Here is a 26778-nt window from a genome sequence, read left to right as displayed (position 1 = left end):
TGGATGGAGTATTATAAACTTGTATTTTTAAGTATCCCCACAAATAAAAATCTAGTGGATAAAGATCCAGGGAATATGGAGGCCGGAATTTTGGACTTTCGCGACCGATCCATCTTCACTGGAAGGCCACATTCAAGTAGTCATGCCGATCTAACCCCCAGTTGGACAGAATATGGGACGATATCCCTGAGAGGACATCCAACAACTCTATCAATAAATGTGAAGTCGAATAGCTGGAGGCCATCATAAGTCTATGCCTGGCCCTCCGTTCCGTAATTCTAATTTATTTTGCAATCCTATTTAAATGGTTCAAGTAGCTCTAAGCACTATGGGACTTAACAGCTGAGCTCATCAGTCCCCTGGCCTTAGAACTACTTAAACCTAACTAACCTACGGACATCACACACATCCATGCCCTAGGCAGCATTCGAACCTGCGACCGTAGCAGCCGCGTGGTTCCGGACTGAAGCGCCTAGAACCGCTCGACCACCACGGCCGACTTGCAATCCTCTCTCTGATACAGCTTCTTGCAGCAGAAAAGCTATATCTCTTGGTTTTTTGTAATTTTCAGTTTCGTAAATAGGTCAGCGACTTGAAACAGTGTTCAGTAAAAATATTTATCTGTGAGTCACGAGCGAAATTCAATTGAGGCATGTGGAGGCAACCAAAAATTTATCAATGCTTCAAGGTTTATGCGTCCATACATAAATCAATAGGGATGGTACTATTGTAGTCAAATACATAAATATTTATTAAATCACACATTTATGATTTTGAGCTGGTAAAGTTGGTAAAAACATGTGCTTTGCATGGGTTATCCATAAAAGAAAGGATCTATTAACACTATGGCTATGGTAATGTATTATATGCTTCCAGGGAGTAGCCTTTTAGACTGAATTAGCTTATTCAACCTCTACTCCGCCTACCACAAAGCCAGAGCAACTATTAAATCAAGCTACCAGGAGAATGCTTTCAGATCGGCATTGCATGTCAGGGCAGACCAGGTAGCACCGCAATGTACTTTCACATTCAAAACGTCTGCCAGGATAAGCCAACACTTAGCAGCCGAGCAAATCCGCTATTGCAGAACATTGCCTTGACGCCGGTCATCCTATGGAATACAACAACACGGAGATTCTGGCTTGCACGTCCAGCTATTGGGATAGTGTTATTAAGGAAGCTGTTGAAATCGAACTATCAAGGAACCTTATAAACAGAGATGGTGGATGTTGTTTAAATGCTGCTTGGAATCCGGCTCTGTCTCTCATCAAAAAAGAGGGACAGAATTAGTGCTACCTCACCTGTTGATTAATAGTCACTATCGATATTTCTGATGTTGGTTATCTTTGGTTGTGTATTGACTCTGAGGTTACTTGTTCTGTGTGTGGTATCTTCCTTCCTTGTTTCTCCTCTGTGAACTGAAGGATTAAATTCCCTTGCACATTGCTTCCTCCTTGCAGTTGTGCCTTGAGAATGGCAGGGTGTGCTCCTGTCGAAATATCGGCGGCGGTCGACGACGTCACGCAGCAGCAAACTCGTAAGTTATTTGAACAGTAAGTTGATTGTTCATCAAAGTAACGGTGGGAAGTTACAATTTATTGGGGGAAAAATACAGATTCAACACAAGAGCTGAGAAACTTCATACCAAACTTAGAATCTTCTCATCAACAATGAAGAGCTTCAAAAATATACTAGAACATCGCAGATCATTCATAAACAAAAATAAAATATTTTATTCAAAAAGTGAATCACATAGCACATGCAAATCCTTTGAAGATCGTAATTATTAAAGAAAGTAGACAGTTTTTGATCAGTCGGTTAAAACGAGGGCCATAGATGGTGCATGGAAACGATCATCAGCTTTTTGAAGATGAGAGCTTCTGAGCGAATATAGGCAGCTATGAAGAACTGAGAGTGAAGTGAGTATCAAATTGAACAATTAATAAGCTATATGTTTATGCTCTTGCATATAAATTGCACACACAAGTCCATTTGGAAATAGAACGGAAGAGGGTTGAACAGTTCATTCACAGCCTGAGATTTTTACACATATTTCGTTCGCTGAACTCATTATGGAAAAGAGAAAGCAAAAGTTGTCTCTGAAAATCTCGCCTAGTGGTATTTTCAGTCCTACGTTAAAGCCTTAATTTTCGACAAAACAGCAGAAAATATTTTTAGACGTTCATTTTTTGATTGGAAACTATTTGGAAAAGACGTCTGGTGTTTGCCTTGCACGCATCGCATGCATGAAAATATTTTCATAATTGTTTTTAAGGAAAGGGGGATAATAAATCCGACAATATAAATCCTGAAAAAATTTCAGTACCCTAGGTTTGAATAGATATTAATGAATTCCAAACTGGACTTAAGCACGAATAGGTCTAGAAACTCTTGGACTAAGTCGATATTTCTCGAATCCTCAATTTTGTTCGTGATACATTGAGAGCAGAGCAGCACCGAGAGAATTATGTCGAAGTTTTAGGATGAACTGCAGTCTGTCTAAGCGATATCTCAAGTCAATGAGGAAAACCATTTATTGCTTGGAAATATTGATGCTCTGCAGTGTATACCTGTAATTAGCACAAGAAGAGAATGGAATTTGTAGTATCTATATTTTCCACACCACTGTATGTCAAAGTAGGATTCGGTGCCTCTTCTGAAGCCAAGGCACATATTTTGTTTCACTATTCTTTTAGACAACGTAAGTACTAGGTTTTGAATAGTTTCTCAAAAGCGAAACAAATCATTTATGGTATATGTCTACTGTTGTGACGCAGTGGCCATCTTTGATCACGATTAGACCTCTCAATCAAAAATCAAAATCGTCAGTGAAGTGAAACGGGAGGCATAACCATCAAAGGAAAGTATTAAAAGAATCGAAGTAAGAAGCGGTCAAATCCCAAAATATATTAGTACTGGCACTGAACAGTTTGTTTCTAATAAAATATGTAAATTTTAACCAAATTTCTTATGTGTGGCACATTGTTTAAGATATAACCTTCGCAATGACTCGAAAATGAAGTTTTCTACGGTGTAAAAGGGATTTTACAAAGAATAAGAACTTTTAAAAGAAAACTTTATATTCTTCTCATATGTGTTTCACAAACACTGTAGATACTAGCTTTATAGATTTCATTATTAAAGCTAATACAATGTATAACTGAAAGTAATAAAGTTATTGATTATTATTTACTTCTGAACAATACTTTTTAAGGATAAAATAAATAAGATTCGAAGTGATTTATCTACTTTTAAATGTAGGAGCAATAGCTAATAAGATAGAAATTAAATAAGATTTTAAGTGATTTATCTGTTTCTCCTTAATGTAGGGTCTGAGGGGCACCATTTCCCCTTTTCCTGTGGAGCTCAAATTATAGGCACTTTTTTTGTGCAGTGGCACGAAACTATTTCATTTATTTATTCAACATGATAAGGTTAAGGTCTTCAGGGTCTCTCTTACATCAGACCAGCATTACACACATGCAGATTTTTAAAATTACTGTTACTTAAGAAATGGCAATAACTTCAATATGAAACTTCCTGGCAGATTAAAACTGTGTGCCGGACCGAGACTCGAACTCGGGACCTTTGCCTTTCGCAGGCAAGTGCTCTACCACCTGAGCTACCCAAGCACTCATTCTGGAAACTTCAATATGGTAAGCAGCAATAAAATAGTTTTAATAGATTAAAAAGATTTAAATATATCTGAAGAAAATGTGAGTAACAGTGTTGACTAAGAACTAATAAAGTTAATACAATCAGTACTACTAACAACGCTGCTGTTCCTGTTGCTGCTACTGTTGCCGATTCTTATGATGTGCCACAGGATGGCATTCTGTGTGGATGTGAAAAATTTCTTAAAGTTTTCCTAGCTGGCGACAGCGTCAGAACTGTAGCCAAGCAGGCTACTACGCAATACCTACATTGGAATGCTAGCATGGGCACACCACCAAGTTAATAGCCACACATCACCCGAGGTAGATGAGCAAATCGTTGATGCAACAAGGTAACCTCTCGATAAGGGAAGCACAACGTCGTTCTCTTGACCATGCACACTGAAGCAACGTTACCTAAGTCATTTGCACGATCGGGTTTACAGCACACAGATGCTGCAGAAATAGCCAAACTGAAAGCTTGAAGAGAAGATCTGGGACACAGCAATGCAGTGTGGAGTGCTGTCAGGTCCAGAAAACTAGGCCAAATTCGGTAGTTCTTGCCTGACGATAATGTGACTGGATAGAGAGACATGCTCAAATGCTCTGACTTCCAAAGCCCAGTTCTAAGTTTTGCACCTAAGCATTCCCAAGATGTGACTTCTGACACACTATCAACAGCCCACCTAGATGAATTAGATCTACGATACAACAACCAGCCCAGGCAGCTGTGGGCTGTTACTCCTTCATCTCCGCCTCCTACCATCAGGCCCCCTGGAGGCCTAGATGATGGTTCCTGGTGAACTGCCGAATTACCATCAGCTTGAGGGAGCACAGTAGCTGCCGCTCATGATCTGCTTCTACGAGCAGACACCACCGTTACTGGCCTTTCTCTCATTGAGAGGCTGTGACGTAGCTCTTCACGACAATGGCCACCTCACGTAGAGCTTTTTGGAATTTCCTGTGGAGCTGTCTGCAACGTCAACGCCGAGAGCCCTCGTAAGCTACTACCCAAACTGCTGGCCACTGGAACTATGCAGGCAACATCTACAGTGTGTCGACTCACCAACCTTCTGTGACCTAACTGCCTGCTGTGTGTGTAGCACTGTCACCGTGGAGGCTAAAACCCCAAGGTGCACAGACATCAGTCTTGAAGTGAGCTTCACCTGCTTACCTGACTACTGGCCACCTCAAACAAGACAACTGTGTACCCTTGAGCCAATGTTGTGCATCCTGTTAACTACATCTTGCTAGAACCTTCGGGCGGCCGAAGGATCCTCTCTCCTGCACTCGGAACCATGCTCCTGCCAACCATAGAGACTATGGCTCTGGCCCTTTATAATAATAATAATAATAGAGCAGAACCATTATAACAGATAAAACAACACCACATAACAAACCTGACATCATACTCACCAATAAAAAGAAGAAATTAACACAACTAATCGAAATTCCATTCCCAATACAACAAATATACAGAAGAAAACAGGAGAAAAAATTGAAAAATACATCCAACTGGCTGAGGAAGTCAAGGACATGTGGCATCAGGATGAAGTTGACATTATACCAATTATACTATCAACTACAGGAGTCATACCACACAATATACACCTGTACATCAACGCAATACAGCTACATCCAAACGTATATATACAACTACAGAAATCTGTAATTATTGATACATGTTCAATTACCCGAAAGTTCCTAAATGCAATGTAACATATACCGTACAGTTAAAAGGAAGTAACGCTTGATCAAGGTCCGCGTCACTTTCCATTTTTAACCAGACATATCGTCTGAGAAAGGAAAGAAATAATAATAATAATAGCGATAGTGACAAATTAGTAGATACATAATGTTTCCGGAATGAATTTTCACTCTGCAGTGGAGTATGTGCTGATATGAAACTTTCTGGCAGATTAAAGCTGCATGACGGACCGAGACTCAAAATCGGGACCCTTGCCTTTCGTGAGTAAATGTTCTGCTACCTGATCTACCCAAGAATGACCTACCACTCAACCTCATACATCTTTACTTCCGCCAGTTCCTCATCTCCTACCTTCCAAACATCGCAAAATTTCTCCTATAAAATTTGTGTGACTACCACCCCTGGATCAGGAGGTCTATTCTTCGTCTGGCAAACAGTTTTAGTCTACCAGGAAGTTTCAGATAGATAATGTTTTTATAGGTTTGCAAAAATGATATTTTCTGAGACAGTGCTTTCTGAGGGAGAGAAATTTAGGTAGACTGCATCAACTAAGAGCTTTAGGAAATGAGAATGGAATAACATAAATAAGAAGTCCAACTTATAGCGTTTCCTCGTAAAACATGCTTTATAACTATGCAATTACAATTTTATATATATATATATATATATATATATATATATATATATATATATATGCACTGATTACGTCTGTGAACGCTGAATAATAATAGAATAGAGACAATTATGTTATAATTGGTATTTGTAAAGGCTTAAGTAGTGGATTTGTGAAATAATATCTGTGTCGGCGAGTTCTGAAACCGTCACAGAAAAGAATTAATAAAGAAAAACTCAAAGATTTCACGACAATCAGCCATTGTATAAACAGTAGTGTAAGAATAATAATGTCGTTGTCGTCTTCTTGGAGTCACTTAGAGAGGAGGAACCTGTGACGCTATGTTTAACGCATAGGTAGCTTTCTTTTGTCAAGATTGTAAGCTGGACGCCATTCGGCGCTGATTATAAAGAAAGGTGTGTGAACTTGTTATTATTCGAGTTTTAAATAAAGTTATTTAATGAGAATTCGTATGGTACTATTAGAAAGCTTGCCTGGTATTTTACCCATTTATTTGAGACATTTTCAGCTCTTTAAGTAGTGTTCGTGGTGCAGAGCTGCGACACGGCGGAACGAGCCGCCGCCGCGGCAGATTCAAATCTGATGATAAGGGCAATCATACCGCAATAAGCGGTCAGGTAAAAAGCGAATTTAAAATTATTTCTTACAGCAGTTCGAGATCGGAGTACAAAGCAGCAGATTTTACGTTGTGCTTCAGAGGCGGACGCGGGATGCTAATATTGTTAACTTAAACATTGTCAAAGTTAAAATACTTTCATGTTTCAAAAGGAAATCATGCTATGAAAAAATTATGGACTGGTAAAAGTTATAGAAAAATTATTTTCTGCTTAATTAAGGTAGTCTCATGCTCTAGTGTCACCCGTGGCACTGATTAATAATTAATGTTGACGAAAAATCCACTGCAAGGTTTGAGATTCTTTAAGCATTGCGTAAAGTAACTTCATTATTTTTGATAACAGAAATAATTTCAGAACATTTTACGATAGTTGTAGCAGAGATGAATATGTTGTGCATTCTATTCAGTTACAGTAACAAAACTGTATTTAATAAGAAGCCAGCTCCAGTATAACAATAATAAATCTCATTTGTTCGCAACATACAATTAACCAAAGTAAACCAGTGTACAGAAAAAAATAGTGTAGCGCGAAAAACTGTAAAAATAAGAGCCATTCTTGTGGTCACCATTGATATGTCTGCGTACGCAGAAGAAACTAACGATCAAAGTCCGAAAACAATTCATTGGACTTTTCAATTACCCAAAACAAATTCTCCAAGTATAACACAAACACAAAACAGTGATCCGTCTTCGAATCACAACTACAAACGAGAATAATATAGAAAACAACTGAAATAATTTCCTACTAGTCTTCGCCAGAGACTTCTCCGATATACCAAACCTAATCCATAGATCAGCGAGAAGATCCGAGCCGGGCTGCCGGGGCGGCAGCTATCCACGTCTGCTGGCGGTCGATGAACTGCCGATGTGCGTTTTTTTTCTTTATTGTGATTTAATTCCCCTGCCCCATATGGGCAGGGGAGGGCTGTCAGCGGCACAATCCGCCGCACTTCAGCCGAGTGACATGACAACTAAAATAAGAATAAAATGTTACATACATAAGGTGATAAAATAGGGGAACATAAAACAGAGTAATGGGAGAAAATGGAGCTAAAAATAGACTGACATGGAGACGTTCATGGGGGACAGTTAAAAAAGTCACCAGAAAGTTAAAAACACAGTTGGATATTCTTAAAACACAGAGAAGACACTGAATGGACATGCACAGGTTAAAAGTCGGCCACAGGACTAAAAACACTCCAGAACAACACACTTAAAACCCACTTGGAGCACACACGACGAAGAATAAAACTGCCAGGTGGGACCTGCCGAGGGAAAGGTCAGAGAGGATGGAAAAGGAGGGGAAAGTAAGGGGCAGCAGGGGAAGCGGCGGGATGAAGAGAGTAGGGGCGTCAGATGGTACACGAAGAGGCAGGAGACACGTGGGGTGGGAGATGAAGAGAGAAGACAGGGCAGGAGGGATTGCAGACACTGAAAGGGGGCTCAAAAGAGGGGGGGAGTAGGAGGGGGAAGCCGCTCAGGAGGAGGGAGGGGGAGGAGTGGGAGCCCTGAGGAGGAGGCAGGAAGATGGGGTTAGAGTTGGTAGGACGGGTAGATGTCAGGGCGAAGCTCATCATCCGGGAGGGGTCTGATGTGAGGCCGAGCGCCGGCCTTTATAGCGCTTCGGCGGATGAGTACCTCGGAACTAATTTCCATCACGTGGTTTTTACGTGTGAAAATAGTTCTGGAATCTGCAGCGACCTCTTCCTTATGTTTATGTGGGCCGGTAGTGGCCCGTGGTGGCCGCTGGTGTTGTTGTTGTGGCCTTCATCAATATTGCCTGTCGGTTGTGTAGTGCTTCGGTGTGCCTGCGAAGCGGGCAACCCGCAGCAGCAGGCTGTCAGTTTGGTTGCTGATAATCTAGGCGCCGTGATGTCTGGTGGAGAAGGCAACAGCAACCATCACATGTTGTCACATCATCCTAGCCACAAGCAGACTGTTAATATTGCTATGACAGTTATTCTCTTCCATTCAAAGGCTCGGATGTGTCCCCATTGATACGATTCGGTGAGCGACTCGATTGGCTCGCTAGAGAAAATGCGGGAGGGCATCAGTGAGCGACTCACCCCTGGAGACGGGTGCCAGCATGTGGAGGTGGACGCTGGCGGCGCCCGCGTCGTGACCCATGAGCGTGACGCGGTCCGGGGCGCCGCCGAAGGCCGGGCCGTGCGCGCGCACCCAGCGCAGAGCCAACCACTGGTCGCGCAACCCCAGGTTGGCCAACGCCTGGTCGTCGCCCGTGCATAGGAACCCTGCCGGCAGCGCGTACCCTTCTATCGAAAGGAAGTGCCTGCTACCTGCAAATCAAAACTGTAAACACCAGAAACAGCTCTCAGTCCATAACTGTCAGTAACGAGACAGCTGACGTATTCTGAAATGTTCTCATTAGAAGCTTCTTTTAGCCCTTTCCTACTTCCTCGCCTTGTGGCGTACCATTCTCCCGACTAGGATAGTGAACTGGGCCTGAGAGTATGGCCAACCATGTTCATCACCAGAAGCTACTTAACAGTGAGTGGCGGAGATATACTTCAGGGAGCACTTTCATTCCCTTCCCGTCTTTTCTGCTCTACCAGTAAATAGCGTGCATAATACGAACGCGAGATTCTGTCATTTTACATCACATTCACTTCGTGAGCTATGCGGAGAAAAATGTACACTAATGGCCATTAAAATCGCTACACCAAGAAGAAATGCAGATGATGAACGGGTATTCATTGGACAAATATATTATACTAGAACTGACATGTGATTACATTTTCACGCAATTTGGGTGCATAGATCCTGAGAAATCAGTACCCAGAACAACCACCTCTGGCCGTAATAACGCTTCCTGGGCATTGAGTCAAACAGAGCTTGGATGGCGTGTACAGGCACAGCTGCCCATGCAGCTCCAATACGATACCACAGTTCATCAAGAGTAGTGATTGGAGTATTGTGACGAGCCAGTTGCTCGGCCACCATTCACTAGACGTTTTCAATTGGTGAGAGATCTGGAGAATATGCTGGCCAGTGCAGCAGTCCAACATTTTCTGTATCCAGAAAGGCCCGTACAGGACCTGCAACATGCGGTCGTGCATTATCATGCTGAAATGTAGGGTTTCGCAGGGATCGAATGAAGGGTAGAGCCACGGGTCGTACCACATCTGAAGTTCAAAGTGCCGTCAATGCGAAAAAGAGGTGACAGAGACGTGTAACCAATGGAACCCCATACCATCACGCCGGGTGATACGCCAGTATGGCGATGACGAATACACGCTTCCAATGTGCGTTCACCGCGATGTCGCCAAACAGGGATGCGAGCATCATGATGCTGTAAACAGAACCTGGATTCATCCGAAAAAACTACGTTTTGCCATTCGTGCACCCAGGTTCGTCGATGAATACACCATACTAGGCGCTTCTGTCTTTGATGCAGCGTCAAGGGTAACCGCAGCCATGGTCTCCGAGCTGATAGTCCATGCTGCTGCAAACGTCGTCGAACTGTTCGTGCAGATTGTTGTTGTCTTGCAAATCCTCATCTGTTGACTCAGGGATCGAGACGTAGCTGCATGATCCGTTACAACCATGCGAATAAGATGCCTGTCATCTCGACTGCTAGTGATACGAGGCATTGGGATCCAGCACGGCGTTCCGTATCAATCTCCTGAGCCCACCGATTCCATATTCTGCTAACAGTCATTGGATCTCGACCAACGCGAGCAACAATGTCATGATACGATACAATCGCGATAGGCTACAATCCGACCTTTATCAAAGTCGGAAACGTGATGGTACGCATTTCTCCTCCTTACATGAGGCATCACAACAACGTTTCACCAGGCAACGCCGGTCAACTGCTGTTTGTGTATGAGAAATCGGTTGAAAACTTTCCTCATGTCATCACGTTGTAGGTGTCGCCACCGGCGGCAACATTGTGGGAATGCTCTGAAAAGCTAATCATTTGCATATCACAGCATCTCCTTCCTGTCGGTTAAATTTCGGGTTTGTAGCACGTCATCTTCGTGGTGTAGCAATTTTAATGGCCAGTAGTGTAATACCGGGTGAGGTGGCGTGACACATATTCAAGAGGACGACGGTTGAAACCAGCATCCGACCATCCTGATTTAGGTTTTCCATGATTCCCCAAATTGCTTCAGGCGAATTTCGGGATGGTTCCTCTGAAAGGGCACGGCCGATTTCCTTTCCCAACCTTCCCTAATCCGATGAGAGCGATGATCTCGCTGTTTGGTCCCCTCCCATAAATCAACCAACCAACCAAAAGTAATGTACTCTCATTGTCTCACTCTTCATGCAGGGCACCCTCTCTGAATTTAATCACCCAATGCATCTGTGCTGCTCAGAGCCTCTCTTGAACCATGTGCTACTGGAGATGGATTCAGTATTTCCACAACTTTGCCGAAGGAAAATTGGGCAGGTAGTTCTTAGATGATTGTTTCAGTATTTCCGCGACGTTCTCGAGTTTACTAAAGAAAGTGTCAAAAATTGTGCTGCTCTTCTCTCGATCTTTTTATCTCGCCCATCTGTCTCAGCCTGGCGATTAGTACTCGAGACATGAATGAGTGAATCTGCTGGAAACCACTTTTGTGTGGCTTCAGTGTAGCACATGTCATTCCTGGAAATAGTTTTAATCCTCATTACTCAGATACCTAGTCATTTTATGGTTGTAATTGTTTCAAGTACTCTAACCACGGAGCCTTTCACGATGGTATTAAGAATCTTAGGCGCAACTGTCGCTAATCTTTATAGATATCTTACAGGGCAACTGCGGGTAGAATGTTTCTAGTGATTGTTCTGCAATCATTGCAATCAGACTGTAAGGAAGGCCCATTTTAGCATAATACTTGTAATATGTTGACACTAAATAGAAGCTGCTAGCTAGTCATTCGACCCAACTAACCAATTATCGTTCGATAAAATGTGTCATTGGAGAGTGCATATCTACACTCTGAATGTCACTCTTGTGACAATCAGTGATTCCACACACGCAAAATAAGATTCCCAAGCAGTGATAAAATAAAACACTTAAGCGCCTTCAGGGACCCGAATAGGATATATGAGCTTGTACTCTCTGTTCCGAATATAAATCGGTATACCTCTTAAGGCTCTCAACGCATTTCAATCGATGTCTGTGAGGGGGACGACATATGATGACGTCTTAGAAGAAGAACGTGGAGTCGACAGGGATGACGTAGAATTTAAAAGAGCTCTGGAAAACTTAATATCAAATAAGGCAGAAGGAATAGGTAACATTCCATCAGAATTTCTAAAATCGTTATGGGTAAGTGACAACAAAACTACTACTCACGTTGATGTGTAGAATGTATGAGTCCGGCAATATACCATCTGACTTTCCGAAGCATCCACAGAATTTCGAAGATTGCAGGAGCCGACAAGTACGAGAATTCCGCACAATCAGCTTGACAGCTCAAGCATCTAAGATCCTGACAAGAATATTTGTACTATATAGATGAATGGAAAAGAAAACTGAGAATGTGTTAGATGACCGTCAGTTTGACATTAGGAAAGGTAAAAGCACCATAGAGCCACTTCTTACGTTGCGCTTGATAACGGAAACAACGTTGAAGAAGAATCGAGACAAGTTCACTGCATTCGTCGACTTATAAAAAGCGTTCACAAATGTAAAATGGAGTAAAATTTTCGAAGTTCTGATAAAAATAGGTGTAAGCATTAGCGAAAGACGGGTAGTATACAATCTGTACAAGAACCAAGAGGCTACAATAACGGTGGAAGACCAAGAACGAAGTGCTCGGATGAAAAAGGGTGTAAGACAGAGATGGAGTCTTTCACCCCACAATTACGTATCGAAGAAGAAATGACGGAAATTAAAGACAGGTTCAAGAGTGGGATTAAAATTTAGGGAAAAAGGACATCAGTTATAAGATTTGCTAATGACAATGCTAGCCTGCGTGTGAATGTGGAGAAGAATTACAGTATCTGTTGTATGGAATGAGCAGCCTAATGAGTGCAGAATATGGTCTGAGAGTAAACTGGAAAAAGACAAAAGTAATGACAATTAGCAGGAATGAGAATAGTGAGAAACTTAACATCAAAATTGGGAATCAAGAAGCAGAGGAAGTTAAGGAATTCTGCTACCTTGGAAGCTAAATTATGTATGACGGACGAAGCAAGGAGGATATAACAAGCAAAGAGGGCATTCCTGTCCGATATAAGCCTACTGGTATCAAACATTGGCCATAATTTGGTGAAAGAAGTACGTTTGGAGCACAACAGTGTGTGGTAGTGAATCATGAACTGTGGAAAAACCGGAACAGAAGAGAATCCAAGCGTTTGAGATGTGGCGCTGTAGAAGAATGCTGAAAATCAGATGGACTGATAAGATAAGGAATGAGGAGGTTCTCTGCAGACTCGGAGAAGGAAGGAACATATGGGAAACCTCGACAAGAACAAGGGATAGAAAGACAGGTCATGTGTTAAGGGAGAAGATTGGCGACTTTAAAAAAAAAAAAAATTGCAATAACACACAAAAGGAAACGACTCACAAACATGCAGGAACGCAAAGTAATCGGATAACACACAAGATAAAAATCTTCTTGATTTGAATTTACATGAGGGATAATAATCTCCGATGTGATGATTTCGTTGGCAGAGAACAACCCTTGAACGTAGTATGAAGACTTTCACGACCGGATGACATATCTTCTGGTAAACCTTCTGGGATGTAAGGTCGTGGTCCATGAAACTCTTCAGCTCCTAACGTTTCGTCCAGAGCTGCGCTGGACATCTTCAGAGAGGTGTTTCTCCTCCGGTGAGTCTGCAAGACTCACTGGAGGAGAAACACCCCTCTGAAGATGTCCAGCGCAGCTCTGGACGAAACGTTAGGAGCTGAAGAGTATCATGGACCACGACCTTACATCCCGGAAGGTTTACCAGAAGATAACCCTTGAACGGCCGTTAATTATTGTTGACAGGTAATTGGTACAACTCTAAGTCCAGTCAAAAGACTCTCATTGACTATAGTTAATCGGCAACAAGACAGTATCCAAGTGAACTGGCGTACACCATTCCAGGAGCACGGAGCCTGACCGAGGCCTTGCTCAGGAGAGGCTGGGGCTCCACCTGCGACTCTGGCAGCTCGTGACTGGTGCTGCGGTTGGATCTCTCAGCTCCGCGGCTGGATGGCCGCTTATGCACAGTTTTGGCGGAGTGATACTTGCTCAATGTACTTGCGGGCACGTGATCAGTGTAAGCAAATAGTACTGTGCCTGCAGTGGGACAAGCAACGCCTGTGGCGAAGTGGGTGCCGCCTATTTCAGTGGTGTCTGCTGCATTTTCACTCGGAAACAAAACCGTTTGTAGTCGGCCATAATACAGTGTCCAGTTGCATTAATGTGACCACCGTCTACGTATGACGTCAACGTGTAATAACCATTCATAGACGGCTGGTAGCACCACTAGCAGTGGAGGGTATACAGTATGGTCCATTGATCGTGACTGGGCCAAATATCTCACGAAAGCGTTAAACGAAAAAACTACAAAGAACGAAACTCGTCTAGCTTGAAGGTGGAAACCAGATGGCGCTATGGTTGGCCGCTAGATGGCGCTGCCATAGGTCAAACGGATATCAACTGCGTATTTTTTAAATAGGAACCCCCATTTTTATTACATATTCGTGTAGTACGTAAAGAAATATGAATGTTTTCGTTGGACCACTTTTTTCGCTTTGTGATAGATGGCGCTGTAATAGTCACAAACATATGGCTCGCAATTTTAGACGAACAGTTGGTAACAGGTACGTTTTTTAAATTAAAATACAGAACGTAGGTACGTTTGAATATTTTATTTCGGTTGTTTCAATGTGATACATGTACCTTTGTGAACTTATCATTTCTGAGAACGCGTGCTGTTACAGCGTGATTACCTGTAAATACCACATTAATGCAATAAATACTCAAAATGATGTACGTCAACCTCAATGCATTTGGCAATACGTGTAACGACATTCCTTTCAACAGCGAGTAGTTCGCCTTCCGTAATGTTCACACATGCATTGACAATGCGCTGACGCTTGTTGTCAGGCGTGCAATATCTCTTTATATTCGATGAATTATTCTGATACAATTCTACCCTTGAATGACGTTTACTAATTTTCTATCTTCATACTCGCAGAATCCATGCGCAAAGTAGTTTCATACAATAGCTATGCCATGAGCGCATAATTATTCTTTGTAGTACTCTCTCTGGTGGTTGTTAGAAGAAAAAAGCTTCCGAGATTGTCTTCGTGCCGATTAGCCTGAGCTTCGTTTGAAGAATTGTAATCTGAATATTGAGATTTATGACAAAAGATAACTGAGACGAAATTGTACGATTAAAAGGGAAATATACATGTTGCTCCTTCATACAAAAGGTGTTTATTTGACATTTGAGAATTAATGATATTCATCGATATATTGCGTAGTTGTTAATCAGAAGGGAACTTCCGAAAGACTGGATACGAACCTGCATTTAATAATCGAAGAGCTCCATTACTTCTTCGGAAGGTTAAACTTCATCAAAGCCAAATATCCGCTTGATCTGAGGTTTCCCGACTGATTATACAACGCTCCCAAAATTACGAGGCATTTTATTTGTACAGATTAGCAGACTGCCGCAAAGCACGAGCCTCCAGAGAAGAAGAATCATCGCCTGATTTCATTCTAACAAGTAAAATTTCTGAATCATTTTGAGTGACTGAGCTATGACTGTGTTTCCTATTATCAATGATTGATTGCTCGAACGAATTGATAACTACGTAATTACATAGATAGGAGGAAAAATTACAGGCGTTGTCGGTGGATCACGATGGCAAATATCCTTCAACTTTCCCCACAGAAAGAAATCCGGGAACATCAAATTCGGTGAACGTGCGACGACCAATCCACCTGTCATGAAATATGCTAGTCAATACCTCTTCAACCGCACGCGAGCTATGTGCCGGACATCCATCATGATGGAAGTACATCGCCATTCTGTCATGCAGTGAAACATTTTGTAATAACATCGGTAGAACATTACGTAGGAAATCAGCATATATTGCACCATTTAGGTTGCCATCGATAAAATGGGAGCCAATTATCCTTCCTCCCATAATGCCGCACCATACATTAACACGCCAAGGTCGCTGATGTTCCATTTGTTGCAGCCATCGTGGATTTTCCGTTGCTCAATAGTGCATATTATGCCAGTTTACGTTACCGCTGTTGGTGAATGACGCTTTGTCGCTAAATAGAACGCATGCAAAAAAATCTGTCATAGTCCTGTAATTTCTCTTGTGCCCAGTGGCAGAACTGTACACGACGTTCAAAGTCGTCGCCGTGCAATTCCTGGTGCATAGAAATATGGTACGGGTGTAATCGATGTTGCTGTAGCATTCTCAACACCGACGTTTATGAGACTCCCGATTCTCGCGCAGTTTGTCTGCTACTGATGTGCGGATTAGCCGCGACAGCAGCTAAAACACCTACTTGGGCATCATCATTTGTTGCAGGTCGTGGTTGACGTTTCACGTGTGACTGAACACTTCCTGTTTCCTTAAATAACGTAACTATCCGGCGAACGGTCCGGACACTTGGATGATGTCGTCCAGGATACCGAGCAGCATACATAGCACACGCCCGTTGGACATTTTGATAACAATAGGCATACATCAACACGATATCGACCTTTTCCGCAATTGGTAAACGGTCCATTTTAACACGGGTAATGTATCACTGGCGGAATGTTACGTGATACCACGTACTTATACGTTTGTGACTATTACAGCGCCATCTATCACAAAGCGAAAAAAGTGGTCCAATTAAAACATTCATATTTCTTTAGGCACTACACGAATATGTAATAAAAAATGGGGTCCGCAGCTCGTGGTCTCGCGGTAGCGTTCTCGCTTCCCGAGCACGGGGTCCCGGGTTCGATTCCCGGCGGGGTCAGGGATTTTCTCTGCCTCGTGATGACTGGGTGTTGTGTGATGTCCTTAGGTTAGTTAGGTTTAAGTAGTTCCAAGTTCTAGGGGACTGATGACCATAGCTGTTAAGTCCCATAGTGCTCAGAGCCATTAAAAAATGGGGGTTCCTATTTAAAAAACGCTGTTGATATCCGTTCGACCAATGGCAGCGCCATCTAGCGGGCCAACCATAGCGCCATTTGGTTTCCCCCTTGAAGCTGGACGAGCTTCGTTGTTTGTAGTTTTTTCGTTTAATACTTATTTCGTGAGATATTTGGTCCGGTCACTATCAATGGACCACCCTGTATAAAGCATGTCAGCGAGATGCGATAAACAGTGCAGTCGTCGCTGTAATGTGAGTACTCTAACGTCTACAAGTGCATGATCAGACGCTTAAGGGCCAAGGGTGGATGCATTTCTAAAGCGGTTAAGTTTGTTAATTGTTCACTTGCCGCCGTAGTTAAAGTATACCGTCCATGCTAAAATAGTGGTATTCGAAACGGGCGCCGAGACAACTGTAGTACACCACGGGCCATAAATGACAGTGGTGAACGAGGGCTGTGGAGATGTGCGCGGGTGAACAGACAAGCAACTGTTGAGCAACGGGTATACTCAGGCGGATGTCCAGTGAGTGGCGATAGGTGGCCTTTCCAGACGATTCACGTTTTATGCTCCAACGGACAGACGGCCGTTGGTGTGCACGGCGCGAAAGACTGAAAGCAAACACCCTCCAACCACAGTCAGAAGGTTCCAGGACGGTGGAGGGAGCCTTATGGTCTGGGAAATTCCCTCTGTCATCTCGTCATTCTGGAAGGCTCAGTGGATCAACACAAGAATGCATCTGCCCTTGGGGACCATGTCAATCCCTGCGTGCAAATTGTCTTTTCCTCGGTACGATGGCATCTACAAGCAGGATAATACAGCGTGCCACACAGCTCGCAGTATACTTGCATAGCTCGAAGAGCACCGGGACGAGGTTACCGTACTTCCCTGGCCACTAGTCTCCCTGGATTTAGAATCCGTGGGACCACCTCGATCAGGCAGTTCGCGCTGTGGATCCTCAACCGAGAATCGTAGAGCAGCTGGCCACGGCAGTGAAGTCGGCATGGCCCCACATCCGTATCAGTTCCCTCCTCTCGTTGATTCTCTTCCTGCACGTCCGCGCTGCAGAAGGTGGCCACTCGAGCTTTTGACAGGTTGGCACATTTATGAGAGTGGACAGTATATTTACGTGCAATCTTGCCGCAGTAGACTCGCTGGTTAGGCTGTGTTGCTGGTAATTAGAGCCGCCCGATAGAGCAAGTATAAAATTTTGAAGACCGCAGCTTGATTTTTTGGAGGTAACAATTAAAACTTTACGATTACTCCTCATAGCAATGGTTCAAATGGCTCTAAGCACTATGGGACTTAACATCTGAGGTCATTAGTCTCCTACCGAGCGAGGTCGCGCAATGGTTAGACACTGGACTCGCATTCGGAAGGACGACGGTTCAATCCCGCGTCCGGCCATCCTGATTTAGGTTTTCCGTGATTTCCCTAAATCGCTCCAGGCAAATGCCGGGATGATTCCTTTGAAAGGGCACGGCCAACTTCCTTCCCCATCCTTCCCTAATCCGATGAGTCCGATGACCACGCTGTCTGGTCTCCTTCCCCAAACAACCCAATCCAACCCAGCCCCCATTAGTCTCCTAGACTTACAACTACTTAAACCTAACAAACCTAAGGACATCACACTCATCCATGCCCGAGACAGGATTCGAACCTGCGGCCGTAGCAGCAGCGCCGTTCCGGACTGAAGCGCCTAGAAACGCTAGGCCACAGCGGCCGGCTCCTCATAGCAGTCCTGAGAATAAGTGTAATGGCACACAACTACCATGGGATTAGGAATATCATTTTACTTGTGTTCCGAGCACTTACCAAAGACGCCCAGTCTGTAGGCGACGGTCACAACGACCACATCCTTGAGCATGAAGTACTGGGGGTTGACCCACTCCGAACCGGCATGGCCGCTCGTATAGCCCCCTCCATGTATGTACACTATTATAGGGAAGCCTCGCTCGCCTTTCACCTGTCGAAAGCAGTCGTTTAAATGGTGAGAGCCAAAAAGCACAAAATGCATCTAATCGAGACACGTCAATCACAACAATATATTCTACACACCAAAGTGACCAATATTAATTTTGAGAACTTGTGCTACTATTTCAACCATCAGGGTCACAGGAATGCTACCGTCAAAATTACTTGGCGGAGAGCTTTCGAATAATTATGACATCCATACTACGATCGATTACAGCCACAATCTTCACTTCGTTTATAAACGTTGACCACGGTGTATCGTGGCGAACGGAGATTACACCGTTAGTGAATAAATCTGTTTTCTTTGTATGCTTTTTTGCGTTATGACAACATTCGCCGAAGTTTTTAAATGCACTGTGCTTAACGCAATAGGTTTCATCGTGTATTTCTCTTTAGCTACTATTCCGAAACAACTGGCAACGCTGTGACGAATGAAGCCAAAATAAATAAAGGGAATAAAGGGATATGTCTTGTTGCAAACGGAAGTAAACTGTGCCAGAATGAGATTTTCACTCTGCAGCGGAGCGTGGGCTGATATGAAACTTCCTGGCAGATTAAAACTGTGTGTCGGACCGAGACTCGAACTCGGGACCTTTGCCTTTCGCGGACAAGTGCTCTACCATCTGAGCTACCCAAGCACGACTCACGCCCCGTCCTCACAGCTGTACTTCCGCCAGTACATCGTCTCCTAACTTGGTAGAGTACTTGCCCGCGAAAGGCAAAGGTCCCGAGTTCGAGTATCGGTCCGGCACACAGTTTTAATCTGCCAGGAAGTTTCAAATCAGCGCACACTCCGCTGCAGAGTGAAAATCTCATTCTGGAAACATCCCCCAGGCTGTGGCTAAGCCATGTCTCCGCAACATCCTTTCTTTCAGGAGCGCTAGTCCTGCAAGGTTCGCAGGAGAGCTTATGTAAAGTTTGGAAGGTAGGAGACGAGGTACTGGCGGAAGTACAGCTGTGAGAACGGGGCGTGAGTCGTGCTTGGGTAACTCAGTTGGTAGAACACTTGCCCGCGATAGGGAAAGGTCTCGAGTTCGAGTCTCGGCCCGGCACACAGTTTTAATCTGCCAGGAAGTTTCAATCTATGCAGTGTTTCCTACGGGGGTGGCATGTAATGGAGATTCGGAGTACACCCCCCAATGGGGAAGTTTTTCGCTGTGGTAGTTGTTAGAGACTAGTAAGGTCATGTGCCTCCATGGGATTTCTTCATCTTCGTTTGCTTTCACTATCATCGAGAACATGAACATCACACTACATTGTACACGCTTTCATAACTTCGGATACGTAAGCCACTAGAAAGGCGTCGCATTAAAAAGTCTCGCATCAGACAGTTAACCACACGGAAATTAAATCATGCTCATATCGCGAAAATTAATTTGTGTTGCCTGCTGTACAAATATTTCACTACAACACCACGAAATTGGATTTTCAACCGCTTTTCTTTCATTCCATTCCTCCAAAGCAAAACGGTTGCTGTATCTGACTGCTCTTCAGCTGTAAAGTATTTATTTCATTTAATGTTGTCAAAAAAAGGAGATACTGTTAAAACAGGTGATCATGATGTGACGATAGAATGATAAACATTGAGGCTTTGATATTGTACTGTACGCCGTCCGCAGGATATTGTTCAACGGCTTCATGACTAATTGCTGGCAGACAAGTGAACTGAATGAGGGAATGAGGATAATGGTGAATGTGGATTATAGGTTAAAAGGAGTCTACTGGGGTACACCTGTATATGGCACCTGAATATGACAATAACATTAATGTAAATTAAAATGAAACTAGTATACGAGGGGAGTTCAATAAGTAATGCAACACACTTTTTTTCTCGGCCAATTTTGGTTGAAAAAACCGGAAATTTCTTGTGGAATATTTTCAAACATTCCCGCTTCGTCTCGCATAGTTTCATTGACTTCCGACAGGTGGCAGCGCTGTACGGAACTGTTAAAATGGCGTCTGTAACGGATGTGCGTTGCAAACAACGGGCAGTGATCGAGTTTCTTTTGGCGGAAAACCAGGGCATCTCAGATATTCATAGGCGCTTGCAGAATGTCTACGGTGATCTGGCAGTGGACAAAAGCACGGTGAGTCGTTGGGCAAAGCGTGTGTCATCAACGCCGCAAGGTCAAGCAAGACTGTCTGATCTCCCGCGTGCGGGCCGGCCGTGCACAGCTGTGACTCCTGCAATGGCGGAGCGTGCGAACACACTCGTTCGAGATGATCGACGGATCACCATCAAACAACTCAATGCTCAACTTGACATCTCTGTTGGTAGTGCTATCACAATTGTTCACCAGTTGGGATATTCAAAGGTTTGTTCCCGCTGGGTCCCTCGTTGTCTAACCGAACACCATAAAGAGCAAACGAGAACCATCTGTGCGGAATTGCTTGCTCGTCATGTGGCTGAGGGTGACAATTTCTTGTCAAAGATTGTTACAGGCGATGAAACATGGGTTCATCACTTCGAACCTGAAACAAAACGGCAATCAATGGAGTGGCGCCACACCCACTCCCCTACCAAGAAAAAGTTTAAAGCCATACCCTCAGCCGGTAAAGTCATGGTTACAGTCTTCTGGGACGCTGAAGGGGTTATTCTGTTCGATGTCCTTCCCCATGGTCAAACGATCAACTCTGAAGTGTATTGTGCTACTCTTCAGAAATTGAAGAAACGACTTCAGCGTGTTCGTAGGCACAAAAATCTGAACGAACTTCTCCTTCTTCATGACAACGCAAGACCTCACACAAGTCTTCGCACCTGAGAGGAGCTCACAAAACTTCAGTGGACTGTTCTTCCTCATGCACCCTACAGCCCCGATCTCGCACCGTCGGATTTCCATATGTTTGGCCCAATGAAGGACGCAATCCGTGGGACGCACTACGCGGATGATGAAGAAGTTATTGATGCAGTACGACGTTGGCTCCGACAACGACCAGTGGAATGGTACCGTGCAGGCATACAGGCCCTCATTTCAAGGTGGCGTAAGGCCGTAGCATTGAATGGAGATTACGTTGAAAAATAGTGTTGTGTAGCTAAAAGATTGGGGAATAACCTGGTGTATTTCAATGCTGAATAAAACAACCCCTGTTTCAGAAAAAAAAATGTGTTGCATTACTTATTGAACTGCCCTCGTATTATAAACGATAGGCTTTATAGTGCGGATCGCTGACTGTGTACGACCGCAGAGCCAAACATACTGCTTCTGGTCTGAGATTGTAGTGTTGGAGTAAGAGAGCACTTGTCGCACAGTGGTAGGTAGCTGTCTGTGAGCGAAAGACGATGGAGTAGGCAGTTTTGGCGGTGGGCTGTGTGAAGCCACCAAGTGTTAGATTAATGAAGGTATGTCAATTTTGTTGAACATGAAAGCAGAAGTCTTCATGCAAGCAATATAAAGATATTAAATAATTATGATTTTTGTTTTGCCAGCACGTTAGTATAGATGAGTTGGCTGACAATTTGTAGCTGTTGAGTAACCCCAGAATGTACCTAAACTGATTTGATAAAAAGGATAATTAGATATTTCGCGTTTGTAATGGTTCTAAGATTTGTTAACGGAGCTATATATAATTTGATGTTCTGCATTTATGCTGGATTAGTGAGGATAGATACTACTTGCTGTATAAATCTCATTGTATGTGGAACAGTTAGTAAATATATTACTCTAAGCAATATAACTTAAGTTGTAGATGTTTTTGAAAAGACAAACTTAACTTGCAATATAATTTTGCTAAAAAAACTCAGTGTTAGTAATTCACCACAATCAGTACCGCTTCGTTGTCCAGGTCATATGTTTTTCAGAGAAGTTGGATTTTTCATAAAGGTTCTCGTTTATCAGCCAAAAGAATTTCACGTGCATTTCAAAGTATTGCCGCCAGCATTGCATATCGCTGAGCCTGTAGTTAGTATATTTATATTTTTTTTATGAGAGACAAGAATATATCACATTCCACCGTTGCTGCTTTAGAGATAAGACAATTTCATTTTTTTATGTACACAGGGACCAAAGTTATCAGCTTTGAACAGGGCCAGAGGATTCAGTGCCTAAGCGGCTGAATGTCTTTTGTAGTAACTGTATTGCTCTATCGGTACTGGGAGTAGCACTGCCCAATCAATTCGTGTAAAGTTTTGCTAACAACAACACAGGGTAAGCATACCACTTGCAGTTACATCACGCTTTACGATAGTTCGAGTTTTGTATCCATTCCACACTTCAGATAATCATTCAACGTATTCGTAAACTTTTTCTTATTAATTAAAGAAAGTTACAAGGTAAAGGTCTCATTATGAATGTTGGAAAACAGAATTTATCAGGTTTTCCTCCTCAAAAATCTAGCTATGCGTTGTTTGTGGTTTGGGCTGGTTGTAGTAGGATCGTAGATTCTATGCATCGAATGTGAGAGTGGGATTAGACGAGGGAATTCTAGAGTGGTTCTGGAAGTGTGTGTTGCTGGAACTGTGGTGAAATATGGAACGAGCTCCTTGTGTTAGCTCTTGAAGGGTAAGTCATACATCAGAGAACACTTCACATTCTTTAGATTTTTTTTCCGCTATGAGCAGAGTGGTTCCTAAAAACTTAACAGCCTAGCTGAACATTCAGTTAAAGCTCCTCAAAAAGAACTCAAGACACTATCTCTCCTCTTTGTTTGTGGAGTCTAAAATGGTTCAAATGGCTCTGAGCACTATGGGACTTAACATCTGTGGTCATCAGTCCCTTAGAACTTAGAACTACTTAAACCTAACCAACCTAAGGACATCACACACATCCATGCCCGAGGCAGGATTCGAACCTGCGACCGTAGCAGTCGCGCGGTTCCGGACTGAGCGCCTAGAGCCGCGTTTGTGGAGTCTTTCAGCAGCTGACATTCATGAGTAAAATCACGAAAATGACTAAGATTGCATTCTGTCATCGAAGGGTAGAACGCATTGAGACAGCAGACGCTGTCAGAATTATCAGCGTTGGATTCTGAAGACAATATAAGCAAATAAGTAGGAATAACAAAAGATTTAATACCAGCTTCACCTCCATGCAGAAACCAGTTTTTGGTGTCCCACCTCCACTCTCTTACGTGCTGGATATTTACGTAAAAGTCTTCAATATGAGGCAGAAAGTGGTAGTGTTTATATTTTTGAATGGTGAACGGCGAGTTGGTAGCGCTTACCGCAGGGGTGTACACGTTTAGGAAGAGGCAGTCCGTGTCGCCCTTGTACTCCGCGCCGTCCCCATCGTCCACGTAGGCATCGCGTTGCAGGCAGCTCGGCCCGTCCTCGGTCGCGTCCAACATTCCGCTCCAGGGACGCTTCCGCGCTGCCTCCTGCACACACAGTGACCCGCGATCAAATGGCCGAAGTCTCGACACTTGTTTCAGTTTCCGTCGTCAACCTACGAGAAAGGCAGGCTTGCAGATATACCGTTGGATTTTAATTTCAGTTTGATTCAACATTATCTACGTTTAATGAAAAGGCACACCAGTTGATAATAAAAACTTTATTAAATCTACAATCGATTTCAGCCTCTGCATTAGGCCATTTTCAAGTGGATCTGAAAGTTCGGTTAGTAATGCATGATTTGATGTATGTCAAATATTGGTGGTGATGGTAAGTTCCTATGGGACCAAACTGCTGAGATCAACGGTCCCTAGGCTTACACACTACTTAATCTAACGTAAGCTAACTTACGCTAAGGACAACACACACACTCACGCCTGAGGGAGGACTCGAACCTTCGACGGAGGAAGTCGCGCGAACCGTGGGAAGGCGCCCAAGACCGCGTGACTACCCCGTGCGGCTGAACAAATATTGCACACAACAGTAGATGAAAAACGAAACTTATATGTGTACACTATAAGAATAGAAAAAAAGTATAACTTAACTTTCTGCTTCTAACAACCCTACCACAACAAAGGTCAAAAATTAATTATGATTGTAGTGTTGCTCACGCTGCTAAATATTGCATTTTCGGGCAACAACAAAGTTATACTATGCGGCAGGTGTCATTAGAGCCCAGTTAATAAAGTCATTTCATGAAATAATGGATAAACTAGGCACTCATCTTTTCGTGTTTGCCACGCTGGTCTCGCTGGTCTCGCTGGTCTCGTTGTGAACTCATGGCTCAATCGTCGAAAATCTAGGTAGTGATGATTCCAGCTCGGATGCAAAGAGGCCTACGTGTTATTCTGCGATATTCAAAAGTTTTAGAGATGTGTTTCATAAACCATTCTTGAAGATTAAACTTTTGCAAGTTAGCACAATGGTGATGTACAAAAGTAATCAGCACTCCGAATTTACGTTACACTTCTTTTTTATTACTTTTGTTGCAACATCAATTCACGATATAAAACATACTTGAAAATATCTTCCTCACTGTTAAAGTTCACATTTCATAAACTGACTACAATTTGCGTCTTTTCAACATGACGACCAAGACTTGACTCTCTAATAACCGCTTACGCGCCCAAAAATCAGTTAAAAGTACGTCAAAGATCATAGTGACAAAAGAAAGAATACACATAAGAATAATATCATTCCAATATAAACATATCGATGTATCAAAGTACCTCTACATTAATGAAATCAAATCTGAATGTTGTCACAGAAATATGTTAACTAAATTACGGAAACACAGTAGAATACTGCTGGTATCGAGAGGTTGAGGTGAGGTGCCGTAATGGTTACGCAATTCAAGTACCATTACATGCTGTAGAGAACCAACGTCAAATGATACATAAAAGTAAAGGCCAAGCAAATTTAAGAAGATATGCGCCTAATTACATCGCGACAAAAATGGGTGTGTCATAAAACTGTGAAACTACAAGAACTGTACAGTTCGATACATTACAAGTACTCGCATACTTTAACTTTATGGAGAGTTATATTCTGCGGCGTTTAAAAGTTGACACGATATAAAAAAAAAACAACTTCGTAATCATTCGTACACTGAAGAATGGATAATTTAGGGACACACCTGACGGAATAACTGCAACTAGATATATGTAAATGTGATTCTGTAAGCAGTCTGCAGGACGTCCAAAGTACGCTACTGCCCTCTGCTCTTCCCTGTGGTTTAATATTTGCTCACCAGAGGACGTAACTTTACGCTTGATTTGGACGCCCCGTCCACTGCAACTATTTTACACTTTTATTAAATCTAAACACAATACTTTTAGCCTTTGTCTCGTACAGTATGCAATATGAAATTTTGTAAACATCAGAATATAGCTCTTCTTAATGTTAAAACACTGTAATACTTCTAATGTATAGAAACGTACTGTTTTTATAATCATGACACGCCAATTTTTCTCACGAACTCACTGGGAACATACACTACTCGCCACTAAAATTTCTACACCAATAAGAAATGCAGATGATAAACGGGTATTCATTGGACAAACATATTATACTAGAACTGACATGTGATTACATTTTCATGCAATTTGGATGCATAGATCCTGAGAAATCAGTACCCAGAACAACCACCTCTGGCCGTAATAACGGCCTTCATACGCTTGGGCATTGCGTCAAACAGAGCTTGGATGGCGTGTACGGGTACAGCTGCCCGTGCAGCTTCAACACGATACCACAGTTCATCAAGAGTAGTGACTGGCGTATTGTGACGAGCCAGTTGCTCTGCCGCCATTGACCAGATGTTTTCAATTGGTGAGAGATCTGGAGAATGTGCTGGCCAGGGCAGTAGTATCCAGAAAGGCAGTAGTATCCAGAAAGGCCCGTACAGGATCTGCAACATGCGGTCGTGCATTATCCTGCTGAAATGTAGGGTTTCGCAGGGATCGAATGAAGGGTAGAGCCAAGGGTCGTAACACATCTGAAATGTAATGTCAATGCGAACAACAGGTGACCGAGACGTGTAACTAATGGCACCCCATACCAATACGCCGGGTGATACGCCAATATGGCGATGACGAATACACGCTTCTAATGTGCGTTCACCGCGATGTCGCCAAACACGGGTGCGACCATCAAGATGCTGTAAACAGAACCTGGATTCATCCGAAAAAATGACGTTTTGCCATTCGTGCACCCAGGTTCGTCGTTGAGTGCACCATCGCAGGCGCTCCTGTCTGTGATGCAGCGTCAAGGGTAACTGCAGCAATGGTCTCCGAGCTGCAAACGTCGTC

The 26778-nt window shown here is 43.2% G+C and overlaps 1 protein-coding gene across 1 annotated transcript in view; it reads right to left on the bottom strand.

Annotated features, from left to right (window-relative positions):
* The window catches only part of LOC126235397 (juvenile hormone esterase-like), a 156660-nt gene that overhangs the window by 112364 nt on the left and 17518 nt on the right, over positions 1 to 26778 (bottom strand). Inside the window, exons 2-4 of the mRNA XM_049944119.1 lie at positions 23806 to 23958; positions 18487 to 18637; positions 8678 to 8908 (exon numbers count right to left, since the gene is read on the bottom strand). Of these exons, the coding sequence (XP_049800076.1) occupies positions 8678 to 8908; positions 18487 to 18637; positions 23806 to 23958 (535 nt within the window). The remainder of the gene's footprint in view (positions 1 to 8677; positions 8909 to 18486; positions 18638 to 23805; positions 23959 to 26778) is intronic.

Source organism: Schistocerca nitens, chromosome 2, assembly GCF_023898315.1.
Source record: "Schistocerca nitens isolate TAMUIC-IGC-003100 chromosome 2, iqSchNite1.1, whole genome shotgun sequence".
In the NCBI taxonomy this organism is placed as follows: domain Eukaryota; kingdom Metazoa; phylum Arthropoda; class Insecta; order Orthoptera; family Acrididae; genus Schistocerca; species Schistocerca nitens.
The sequence above is the reverse complement of the archived record's forward strand: the minus strand, read 5'-3'. Positions and strand labels throughout refer to the sequence as shown.